The sequence below is a fragment of the Salvelinus sp. IW2-2015 genome, linkage group LG6.1 (assembly GCF_002910315.2).
Source record: "Salvelinus sp. IW2-2015 linkage group LG6.1, ASM291031v2, whole genome shotgun sequence".
Classification (NCBI taxonomy): domain Eukaryota; kingdom Metazoa; phylum Chordata; class Actinopteri; order Salmoniformes; family Salmonidae; genus Salvelinus; species Salvelinus sp. IW2-2015.
Window position 1 is genome coordinate 13330411 of NC_036845.1, and position 12840 is coordinate 13343250.

General features: G+C 43.8%; 1 protein-coding gene across 1 annotated transcript in view; it reads right to left on the reverse strand.

Annotated features, from left to right (window-relative positions):
• Positions 1 to 798: 798 nt before the first annotated feature.
• Positions 799 to 12840, reverse strand: part of LOC111964727 (synaptic vesicle glycoprotein 2A) — a 47881-nt gene continuing 35839 nt past the window's right edge. Inside the window, exon 3 of the mRNA XM_023988556.2 lies at positions 799 to 998. Within this exon, the coding sequence (XP_023844324.1) occupies positions 814 to 998 (185 nt within the window). The 3' untranslated portion in view covers positions 799 to 813. The remainder of the gene's footprint in view (positions 999 to 12840) is intronic.

Here is a 12840-nt window from a genome sequence, read left to right on the forward strand (position 1 = left end):
GCTGGTCTGCATGTTCTGGATGATCGTGTCCTTACGCCTCTGCCATGGCCGTGGCATCATCACAACCCTATCGGTGAGTAAATGTTTCATTAAATAACCTCAACTCAGATCCCATGTCAATCTCGTTCAATGATCAACTCAACGAACATCAGTGAGTCAGTTGGGCGGATTGTTCTTGGATCGGTCACATAACGTTCAGAACCATTTCTACCACCCCATTGTGAAATTGATTCCATGCATAGTACATAGCATCATAACTAGTCACATATTGAGAGAGAGAGAGAGAGATAGAGAGAGCGAGGGATAGAGCGATGGAGAGAGTGATAAAGACAAAGAGAGAGGTGAGAGAGGGAGTGGGGAGAGAGGGAGTGGGGAGAGAGGGGCCAGGAAGACACAAGAGGAGAGTGAGAGGGGATGAGACATTGAGAAAGCGTGAGCGAGGGACAGGGATGACAGAGCAAAAATTTGGAAAAAGAGACGAGGGGGAAGGGAGAGTTATGAAGACAGGCGATGAAAGAAAGAGAAAGAGAGAGAGCGAGAGAGAGACAGAGAGAGGGGAAATAAAGAGTCTCTTCAGCATATTAAACCATTTCAATAATCTGTGCCAGCATAATAACATGATCAACATCAATAATAGACAGGCTTTATACACATTTCATCCAGTTGATTTAACCAAGCTGGGATCGCTTCCAGACTTCCAGCATTGGGAGTCATTGCGGGGCACATTCATTTTGGGATCATTTACAGTCGGCACTAGTATTTATAGCCGAGTCGTTCTCAGGGGAGAAGGGGTGTGTGACACAGCGTCCTTCCTTACCCCACGCCGGAGAGCAGACGGCATAAAAGGAAGGAGCTGTATCCTTGAACGAAGGAGGAGAAGAAGGCAAACACGCTGTTGATGGAGAGAGAAATGAGGAGGGTCTGTCGCCGTCCAATCCGGTCGGCCAGGCCGCCCCACAGGAAGGCCCCCACCATCATCCCCAGGTACACAATAAGACCTGAGAGAGGGAGAGAGGGAGAGAGAGAGAAGTGGTGGGGGAGTGGGAAGGAGAACAAAGGAGAGAGAGAGAAAAAGACAGGAGAAAAGGTGAGAGAGAATATAGGGATGGAGGGGGAGAGAGGGAAGGAAAAGTTATTAATACCAACTCTGAGACGTTTGACACATAAGGCCCCAGATGTTAAGAAACTGAAGTTATATTACAAAAAAGTGACTGTCACGTTCACTGTCTTCAAACTCCCTGTCATAGATGAGCCAAGGCACCGCGTGCATGTAATTCCACATTTCCTTTTAATCGTAGTGAAACTTTCACAAAAAGAACAGGTAAACAGAAACAAAGTGACACAACCGTGGCGCACACAAACACACACAGAAAATAAATAATTACCCACAACATTAGGTGGGAAAAAGGCTGCCTAAGTATGATTCCGATAGACAACGATAGACAGCTGCCTCTGATTGGGAACCACACTCGGCCAAAAACAAATGAAATAGAAAACATAGAGTGCCCACCCAAATCACACCCTGACCTAACCAAATAGAGAAAGAAAACGGCTCTCTAAGGTCAGGGCGTGACAGTGACAGGCGAAATGCTTACATGAATACTGTGGAAGATAGTGATAAATGAAATGATGAAATAAATCTCAGTGAAATGACATGTCCTTAATCTTAACCACCAACATGTCAAAACTGGTTGCCACTAGACAGCACCATCACCACTTCCTTAACCCATTCATGTCCATAACGGAAATGTATAATTTCCTTTAGTACACTTGTTCTCTGAGCTTACTGATGACAAATCTGAAGACATTCTTTTAATCGGTCAAAGTTTGTCTTCATTGAGAGTTTTTTATATTTAAGCAATAATAAATGAGAGGCCATGCGTTTTGACATGTGTTATGACCACCACAGCCAAGATAAAAAATGTATAACACATGGACTCGGGTTACAGGCGCTAAAAAGCAAGATTATTTCCCAAACCATGCATTTCTTTACAAAACGTGATACTACATTCACTAACACTGGTTGTCAAGTGCAATTCCAGGCGTTCTCTGGTTGTTAGTTATATTTGTATTGACTGCCATGGAAAGCAAAACTACCCAAGCGCTGGTTGATAGTTCTAGAACTTTGCAGGTTGCTATGGCAAACAAAAATGGTTGTTATGGAGGCTCTTCCCCCTGCTAGCTAGCCAACTACACAGCTAGCACAATCACTTCAGACTGAAGCTGGAAAGACAGCAAACTAGCTGCATTTTGTTTTACCTGTTTTTCTATTGACATTTCTTTGTATATAGCCATAATAATTATGCCGATTCGTTATTTTGACTGGCTGAGAAAAGCTGCCTGTCGGTCTCATTCTGACTCCTGATAAGTTCATTATTATGGGACACAGTGGAGATCGAATTTCAATATTGCAACAATGTTGCAAATGTCGGAGATAATGTCAAGAAGCTTTTTACAGTGGAGATCAAGTTTATAAATTGCATGGCTGGGCATATGAAACAGTGGATCTGTAAAAGTAGTCGTAGTAGTGCATTGCTAGGTAACAATGTAAACAATGTAACTTTTTATGAATGTACAGTCTCTAACAATGGGAATTCCAATCCACCTGTTGTATAATTAAGCAAAAAGGCACTAGGGGGTGTGTTATGTTTTATTTCACCTTTATTTAACCAATATACCACGGCTAAGGGCTGTTCTTATGCACGAAGCAAAACAAAGTGCCTGGATACAGTTCTTAGCCGTGGAGGTTGAATGGGCAAGACAAAAGATTTGAACGGGGTATGGTAGTAGGTGCCAGGCGCACCGGTTTGAGTGTGTCAGAACTGTAATGCTGCTGAGTTTTTCAAGATCAACAGTTTCCCGTGTGTATCAAGAATGATCCACCACCCGAAGGACCTTCAGCCAACTTGACACAATTGTAGGAAGCATTGGAGTCAACATGGGCCAGCTTCCCTATTGTTTGCTTTGGACACCTTGTAGAGTCTATGCCTCGACAAATTGAAACAGTTTAGAGGGCAAAAGGGGTAGCAACTCAATATTAGGAAGGTATTCCGAATGTTTTGTACACTCAGTGTACAGTCGTGGCCAAAAGTTTTGAGAATGACACAAATATTAAATTCCACAAAGTTTGCTGCTTCAGTGTCTTTCGATATTTTTGTCAGATGTTACTATGGAACACTGAAGTATAACTACAAGCATTTCATAAGTGTCAAAGGCTTTTATTGACAATTACATGAAGTTGATGCAAAGAGTCAATATTTGCAGTGTTGACCCTTCTTTTTCAAGACCTCTGCAACCCGCCCTGGCATGCTGTCAATTAACTTCTGGGCCACATCCTGACTGATGGCAGCCCATTCTTGCATAATCAATGCTTGGAGTTTGTCAGAAATTGTGGGATTTTGTTTGTCCACCCGCCTCTTGAGGATTGACCACAAGTTCTCAATGGGATTAAGGTCTGGGGAGATTCCTGGCCATGGACCCAAAATATCTATGTTTTGTTCCCCGAGCCACTTAATTATCACTTTTTCCTTATGACAAGGTGCTCCATCATGCTGGAAAAGGCATTGTTCGTCACCAAACTGTTCCTGGATGGTAGGGAGAAGTTGCTCTCGGAGGATGTATGGGTACCATTCTTTATTAGTAGTATTTATTAGTATGGAACACTGAAGTATAACTACAAGCATTTCATAAGTCCTTTTTCATAAGTCCGGGAGGGTCCCTCCCAGATCCCTAATGTGTTGGGTCCCGGGTGGCGCAGTGGTCTAGGGCACTGCATCGCAGTGCTAGCTGCGCCACCAGAGTCTCTGGGTTCGCGCCCAGGGTGGGCTGGGTTCGCGCCCAGGCTCTGTCGCAGCCGGCCGCAACCGGGAGATCCGTGGGGCGACGCACAATTGGCATAGCGTCGTCCGGGTTAGGGAGGGTTTGGCCGGTAGGGAGGGTTTGGCCGGTAGGGATATCCTTGTCTCAGTATGTAAAAATTGAATAAAATGTATGCACTCTACTGTAAGTCGCTCTGGATAAGAGCGTCTGCTCTTGGCCGGTAGGGATATCCTTGTCTCAGTATGTAAAAATGTAATAAAATGTATGCACTCTACTGTAAGTCGCTCTGGATAAGAGCGTCTGCTAAATGACTAAAATGTAAATGTAAAATGTTTATTGTTGGCTGTGTTCTTAGGCAAAATTGTGAGTAAGCCCACTCTCTTGGCTGAGAAGCAACCCCACACATGAATGGTCTCAGGATGCTTTACTGTTGGCATGACACAGGACTGATGGTAGCGCTCACCTTGTCTTCTCCGGACAAGCTTTTTTCCAGATGCCCCAAACAATCGGAAAGGGGATTCATCAGAGAAAATGACTTTACCCAAGTCCTCTGCAGTCCAATCCCTGTACCTTTTGCAGAATATCAGTCTGTCTCTGATGTTTTTCCTGGAGAGAAGTAGCTCCTTTGCTGCCCTTCTTGACACCAGGCCATCCTCCAAAAGTCTTCGCCTCACTGTGCGTGCAGATGCACTCACACCTGTCTGGTGCAATTCCTGAGCAAGCTCTGTACTGGTGGTGCCCCGATCCTGCAGCTGAATCAACTTTAGGAGACGGTCCTGGCGCTTGCTGGACTTTCTTGGGCGCCCTGAAGCCTTCTTCACAACAATTGAACCGCTCTCCTTGAAGTTCTTGATGATCCGATAAATGGTTGATTTAGGTGCAATCTTACTGGCAGCAATATCCTTGCCTGTGAAGCCCTTTTTGTGCAAAGCAATGATGACGACACGTGTTTCCTTGTAGGTAACCATGATTGACAGAGCAAGAACAATGATTCCAAGCTCCACCCTCCTTTTGAAACTTCAAGTCTGTTATTCGAACTCAATCAGCATGACAGAGTGATCTCCAGCCTTGTCCTCGTCAACATTCACACCTGTGTTAACGAGAGAATCACTGACATGATGTCAGCTGGTCCTTTTGTGGCAGGGCTGAAATGCAGTGGAAATGTTTTTTGGGGATTCAGTTAATATGCATGGCAAAGAGGGACTTTGCAATTAATTGCAATTCACCTGATCACTCTTCATAACATTCTGGAGTATATGCAAATTGCCATCATACAAACTGAGGCAGCAGACTTGGTGAAAATTAATATTTGTGTCATTCTCAAAACTTTTGGCCACGACTGTAGATTGTCTGGACCAGTATACAGTACCAGTCAAAAGTTTGGACACACCTACTCATTCAAGGGTTTTTCTTTATTTTTTACTATTTTCTACATTGTAGAAAAATAGTGAAGACATCAAAACTATGAAATAACACATATGGAATCATGTAGTAATCAAAAAAGTGTTAAACAAATCAAAATATATTTTATATTTGAGATTCTTCAAAGTAGCCACCATTTGCCTTGATGACAGCGTTGCACACACTTGGCATTCTCTCAACCAGCTTCATGAGGTAGTCACCTGGAATGCATTTCAATTAACAGGTGTGCCTTGTTAAAAGTGAATTTCTTTCCTTCTTAATGTGTTTGAGCCAATCAGTTGTGTTGTGACAAGGTATACAGAAGATAGCCCTATTTGGTAAAAGACAAAGTCCATAACAGCAAGAAAAGCTCAAATAAGCAAAGAGAAACAAAAGTCCATCATTACTTTAAGACATGAAGGTCAGTCAATACGGAACATTTTATGAAATTTGAAAGTTTCTTCAAGTGCAGTCGCAAAAACCATCAAGAGGACCGACTCTGCTGCAGAGGATAAGTTCACTAGAGTTACCAGCCTCATAAATTGCAGCCTAAACTTTTATTTATTTTTTATTTTACTAGGCTTGTCAGTTAAGAAAATAATTATTATTTTCAATTACGGCCTAGGAACAGTGAGTTAACTGCCTTGTTCAGGGGCAGAATGACAGATTTTGACCTTGGAGATTTGATCTTGGAACCTTTCGGTTACTAGTTCAACGCTCTAACCACTAGGATACCCTGCGTCACAGAGTTCAAATAACAGACACATCTCACATCTGTTCAGAGGAGACTGTGTGAATCAGGCCTTCATGGTTGAATTGCTGCAAAGAAACCACTACTAAAGGAAACCAATAATGCTTTGCTGGTGACATGGTCTGTGATTTATTTAGAATTCAAGGCACACTTAAACAGCATGCCTACCACAGCAATCTGCAGCGAAACGCCATCCCATCTGGTTTGCGCTTAGTGGGATTATCATTTGTTTATTCAACAGGACAATGACCCAACACACCGCCAGGCTGTGTAAGGGCTATTTGACCAATAATGAGAGTGATGGAGTGCTGCATCAGATGACCTGGCCTCCACAATCACCCGACCTCAACCCAATTGAGATGGTTTGGGATGAGTTGGACCGCACAGTGAAGGAAAAGCAGCCAACAAGTGCTCAGCATATGTGGGAACTCCTTCAAGACTGTTGAAAAAGCATTCCTTGTGAAGCTGGTTGAGAGAATGCCAAGAGTGTGCAAAGCTGTCATCAGGGCAAAGGGTGGCTACTTTAAATAATCTAAAATCTAAAATATATTTGAATTAGTTTAACACTTTTTTGGTTACTACATGATTCCATATGTGTTATTTCATAGTTTTGATGTCTTTACCATTATCCTATAATGTAGAAAATAGTAAAGATAAAGAAGTAGGTGTGTCCAAACTTTTGACTTATACTGTATATAAAAATATATTCAAAGACATCCACACACACTCCTACAGTATATTACACAGCATAAGCAAATCCAATGTCAGTCAATGGTGAGTGAGATCTGCTAAAGGATTCTCCTTCTTTTTACATTTTAGTCATTTAGCAGATGCTCTTATCCAGAGAGACTTACAGGAGCAATTAGCGTTAAGTTTCTTGCTCAAGGGCACCTGGACAGATTTTTCACCTAGTCGTCTAGGGGATTCGAACCAGCAACCTTTTCGGTTACTGGCCCAAAACTCTTAACCGCTCTCTCACAAGCACAAGTGTGCACACACATACCACAGACATCAATGCAGACCCGCATGTGTGTACTGTATGTCTGTAGTATGTGTGTATACCACAGACATACAGTCTCAAGTTCTTATTATACCTCAGTGGTGTAAATACACTGACACGATGACTCACACACACAGACACACCGGCGAGAACAAAGCTTGGCATACACACACTCTCTCTCTCTCTCTCACACACACACACACACACACACACACACCACCAGCACACACACACCAACACATCAACCACACCACACACACACACACACACACACACACACACACACACACACACACACACACACAATCTATCTCTCTCTTTCAACCCCATTGACTTCCTGTCAGTGGCGTTGGCACTCGCTAAGCACCCAATGACACGAGATAGTGGGTGTGATTGATCTGACTGAAATAGGAGTGCGTTCTGTTCTCTCTGGCTGTCTGGTGTGGGGATGTCTGTGTTTGAATATTTCCTCTCTCTGTGTGTGCGGAGAGCTTTTTGTCTGCTTGATACTGAAGCGGATTGATTCTAATGTAACTAACTTGGATGAAGAGAATAAAAAGCTCTTGATCATGTTTTAACGGTTATTGGACTTACCATGTCATTGGGAAATGATTTCTGTAGTCATAATGATTTTATGATATATAGCATTCTCACTATGTCTCAAAGCTGTACATTGTATGTGTAACGATTGTCGTCGGGAGAAGGAGAGGTGGACCAAAGTGCAACGTGGTACGTATCCATAATACTTTTAATAAAGATGAATACGCGAACAAAAACAACAAAACGACCAACGAACAGTTCTGAGAGGTGCAACAAACACTAAACAGAAAATAACCACCCACAAACACAGGTGGGAACAGGCTACCTAAGTATGGTTCTCAATCAGAGACAACGATAGACAGCTGCCTCTGATTGGGAACCATACCAGGCCAAACACATAGAAATACAAAACAAGGACAACATAGAACACCAGACATAGAATGCACACCCAAACTCACGCCCTGACCAACCAAAATAGAGACATAAAAAGGATCTCTACGGTCAGGGCGTGACAGTATGAGGATGATGGATGGCAGCCATTTTGTGCCAGAATTCTCAGTTGCTCACCACACAATGGCTATCACAGTGAATGCACCAAATCACAATAGAACAGTAACACAGCCCTAATGTTGCTAAGTGGCATAGCCAGTGTTGGCCTGGCAGATAATAACACACTATAGGCCCATTCACACCGATAAGTCAACAAGCCCACAATGGGTTCAAGGGATCTGTAATATCAGCTGTGCTAATCCATCACTAAGGCTAGAAAGCTAATTAGTGTTGGAGCTCAGGTGAATGCAGGGTCAGTGTTAGCTAACGTTCAAATAGTCTTGGTACCATGAAAGTGCTAACAGTACAGAAGCACTGTGTTGTTGGTGAGTCAGAGACCTGTGTGAGGTTGGGTGTCCCACCGCCTTCACCTTCAGCTGTGTGCGTGTGCGTGTGTGAGTGTGAGTGTGAGTGTGAGTGTGAGTGTCGTTGTGTGTGTGTGTGTGTGTGTGTGTGTGTGTGTGTGTGGCGTTGCGTGTGCGTGTGCGTGTGCGTGTGTGTGTGAGTGAGAAATTATTGCAGTGCCGAAATTACACTTAAGGTGATTTTCTGTGTGTACGCATGTGTGTCTTGTACAAAGCCTACAATGTCTGAAGGGGACTTTCTTCCTCTTGCTAGGAAGTATGTACGAGACCTCTCTATCTCTGTGTGTGCAGCGACAGTGTAGAGAGGCAGCTGTCAACACCGTCGTGTGTCCCCCGCCTTAACAATAGACCTGAGCTTGAAAGCCATCGCCGCAATGCAGTAGCAGTGGCAGCCAGTGTGGCCTGTTTGGCTGTGCCTCTCTCCCTCTCTTCCCTGGCCTATAGTGGGAGCAGAGCTCTGCTGGGGGAGCTGTCCGTGGTGCTGATCCGCAATCTACCCTAGCACTCACTGTATCACTCTGTGCTTCCCAAATGGTACCCTACTTCCTGTATAATGCACTTATTTTGTCCAGGGCCCATAGGGCTTTGGTCATAGGGCTCTGGTCAAAAGTAGTGCACTAAATACAGAATAGGGTGCCATTCGGGACGCAGCCTCAAGCTCTATATCTGTATTTCTGTCGTTAAGTTAGCCACCAAGGCTATCGCAGCCACAGTCAGCAGCACATCCCAGGGACTGGCCGGAATGTAATAGCCCAGCCACAGAGGAAATCACATAGGGTGTGATAAATGCYTTATCTTTTAATGTTGTGAGAGATTGTTCCTGGTGAATTGAGTCAGTCTGACACAGTCTGAAAAATACATCTACAGGCCTTTTATTACTAATACAGTAGGAGAATATTAAAATGCCAACCCAAGGTCTGAAACAGAAGACCTGACAAAATGAATTATTTGCAATTTTATTAAAATAAATGGTTGCTGATGGTAACTGTATAAAACATCCACACTCACAAAAAAAATGCTATAGTTGAGGAGGTATTCACAAATGGCTTGTGAATTCTGCCATGATACCCCTTCCATATTTCATATTAGGCATTTTACAGATTCTGGCTTATTGGCTACGGATCCCATGATGAAACTTACAGTAGCCTACTGTAGTACTCATAAACATCGCTGATGTTTATTTTTCATTCAAGCGTAATTGAGTGAGTTTATTACGATAAACTGTCGTGCCGGCTTGCATCCAATGGTGGTCTGTTAGAATTCTGCCAACCCTGAGTGCTGTTGCTAACCAAAGTTGAATCTGTTTACTGTACCCAAGAGGCCCACGGAAACAGTAGCGGAGACTCACATGGGAGGCAGTGTGAGAGAGAGAGAGAGAGAGAGAGAGAGAGAGAGAGAGAGAGAGAGAGAGAAAAAACTTTTGTTCTTATCACTGCTATCACTAAAAATATACCTTCAAATGACTCATCTCCTTATATCTTCAAAACTCTCGCTTCACAGCTTTTCTCTTATTGAATTAAACTCTGACATGACCTTTTTGCCTTCCTGATCGAGAATACTTTTTCTGCCCATTCCCCAAAAGCAATTTGGTCTATGCGTGTAGGCTTTTGGAAGCGTACAGTTAGGCTAAGGTTTAGGCTTTACTCACTATCGACTCACACTATGCAATTATAATTATGAAATGAAGACACCACGCAATTGAAATAGCAAATCAAGTATCGCGTTACATATGGTGAGTGAGATCTGCTAAGGTGAATTTCACTTACTGTATCTGCAATGTACATTAATTAAGTGTATTTTTTCATTATAGGATGAATTGATGGCTTCTCTTCACAGAGTACGATTTTTATTACAGGAAGCATTATGAAGCTCTCTAGGCTTTCCGCTGACCTCACAAGCGGACCCCTCTCGTATAGATTCCTTTCACCCATATTAGTTTCTGTAACTAGCCGAGGGACCTCTTGCCGAACTGCCGAAGCTCAAAACCTTGCTTCGGCTGGGGTCATCGTGGGCTTATACAGCATCAAAATCTTAACCGCTGCTCATCTCCACTAAACAAGAACAGTGGCCACTACATACAAGACATCAATCACGAGCCGGCATGTGGGTGCTCTATGAGTATAGATCCTGTACAACCCATGGATCTAGGTTTCTGTGTTAAGCAACACGCTGATACAGTTCTCACATGTTGTTTCTTAATTTATACGTCTATAGTTGGTGTCTAAATACCCTGACACGATGACTCAACACACACGAACAACGGCGAGAAAAGCTTGGCATACACACACTCTCTCTCTCTCTTCACCACACACACACACAACACACACCACACACCCACACACACACACAACACACACACCACACACACACACACACACACACACTCTCACTCTCACAACACCACACACACAACACACAACACACACACACCACACACACACACACACACACACAACACACACACACAATCTATCCTCTCTTTTCAACCCATTGACTTCCTGTCAGTGGCGTTGGCACTCGTAAGCACCAATGACACGAGATAGTGGGTGTGTTGATCTGACTGAATAGGAGTGCGTTCTGTTTCTCTGGCTGTCTGGTGTGGGGATGTCTGTGTTTGAATATTTCTCTCTCTGTGTGTGCGGAGAGCTTTTGTCTGCTTGATACTGAAGCGGATTGATTCTAATGTAACTAACTTGGATGAAGAGAATAAAAGCTCTTGATCATGTTTTAACGGTTATTGGACTTACCATGTCATTGGGAAATGATTTCGTAGTCATAATGATTTTATGATATATAGCATTCTCATATGTCTCAAAGCTGTACATTGTATGTGTAACGTTGTCGTCGGGAGAAGGAGAGGTGGACCAAAGTGCAACGTGGTACGTATCCATAATACTTTTAATAAAGATGAATAGGACAAAAACAACAAAACGACCAACGAACAGTTCTGAGAGGTGCAACAAACACTAAACAAGAAAATAACCACCCACAAACACAGGTGGGAACAGGCTACCTAAGTATGGTTCTCAATCAGAGACAACGATAGACAGCTGCCCTGATTGGGAACCATACCAGGCCAAACACATAGAAATACAAAACAAGGACACATAGAACACCAGACATAGAATGCACACCCAAACTCACGCCTGACAACCAAATAGAGACATAAAAAGGATCTCTACGGTCAGGGCGTGACAGTATGAGGATGATGGATGGCAGCATTTTGTGCCAGAATTCTCAGTTGCTCACCACACAATGGCTATCACAGTGAATGCAAAATCACAATAGAAGTACACAAGCCTAATGTTGATAAGTGGCATAGCCAGTGTTGGCCTGGCAGATAATAACACACTATAGCCCATTCAACACGATAAGTCAACAAGCCCAAATGGGTTCAAGGATCTGTAATATCAGCTGTGCTAATCCATCACTAGGCTAGAAACTAATTAGTGTTGGAGCTCAGGTGAATGCAGGGTCAGTGTAGCTAACGTTCAAATAGTCTTGGTACCATGAAAGTGCTAACATACAGAAGCACTGTGTTGTTGGTGAGTCAGAGACCTGTGTGAGGTTGGGTGTCCCACGCCTTCACTTCAGCTGTGTGCGTGTGCGTGTGTGAGTGTGAGTGTGAGTGTGAGTGTGGTGTGAGTGTGTGTGTGTGTGTGTGTTGTGTGTGTGTGTGTGTGTGTGTGTGTGCGTTGCGTGTGCGTGTGCTGGTGCGTGTGTGTGTGAGTGAGAAATTATTGCAGTGCCGAATTACACTTAAGGTGATTTTTGTGTGTACGCATGTGTGTTTGTACAAAGCCTACAATGCTGAAGGGGACTTTCTTCCTCTTGCTAGGAAGTATGTACGAGACCTCTCTACTTCTGTGTGTGCAGCGACGGTGTAGAGAGGCAGCTGTCATGCCGTCGTGTGTCCCGCCTTAACAATAGACCTGAGCTTGAAAGCCATCGCCGCATGCAGTAGCAAGTGGCAGCCAGTGTGGCCTGTTTGGCTGTGCTCTCTCCCTCTTCCTGGCCTATAGTGGGAGCAGAGCTCTGCTGGGGAGCGTCGTGGTGCTGATCCGCAATCTACCTAGCACTCACTGTATCACTCTGTGCTTCCCAAATGGTACCCTACTTCCTGTAAAAATGCCTTATTTTGTCCAGGGCCATAGGGCTTTGGTCATAGGGCTCTGGTCAAAAGTAGTGCACTAAATACAGAATAGGGTGCCATTCGGGACGCAGCCTCAAGCTCTATATCTGTATTTCTGTCGTTAAGTTAGCACCAGGCTATCGAGCCACAGTCAGCAGCACATCCAGGACTGGCCGGAATGTAATAGCCCAGCCACAGAGGAAATCACATAGGGTGTGATAAATGCTTTATCTTTAATGTTGTGAGAGATTGTTCCTGGTGAATTGAGTCAGTCTGACACAGT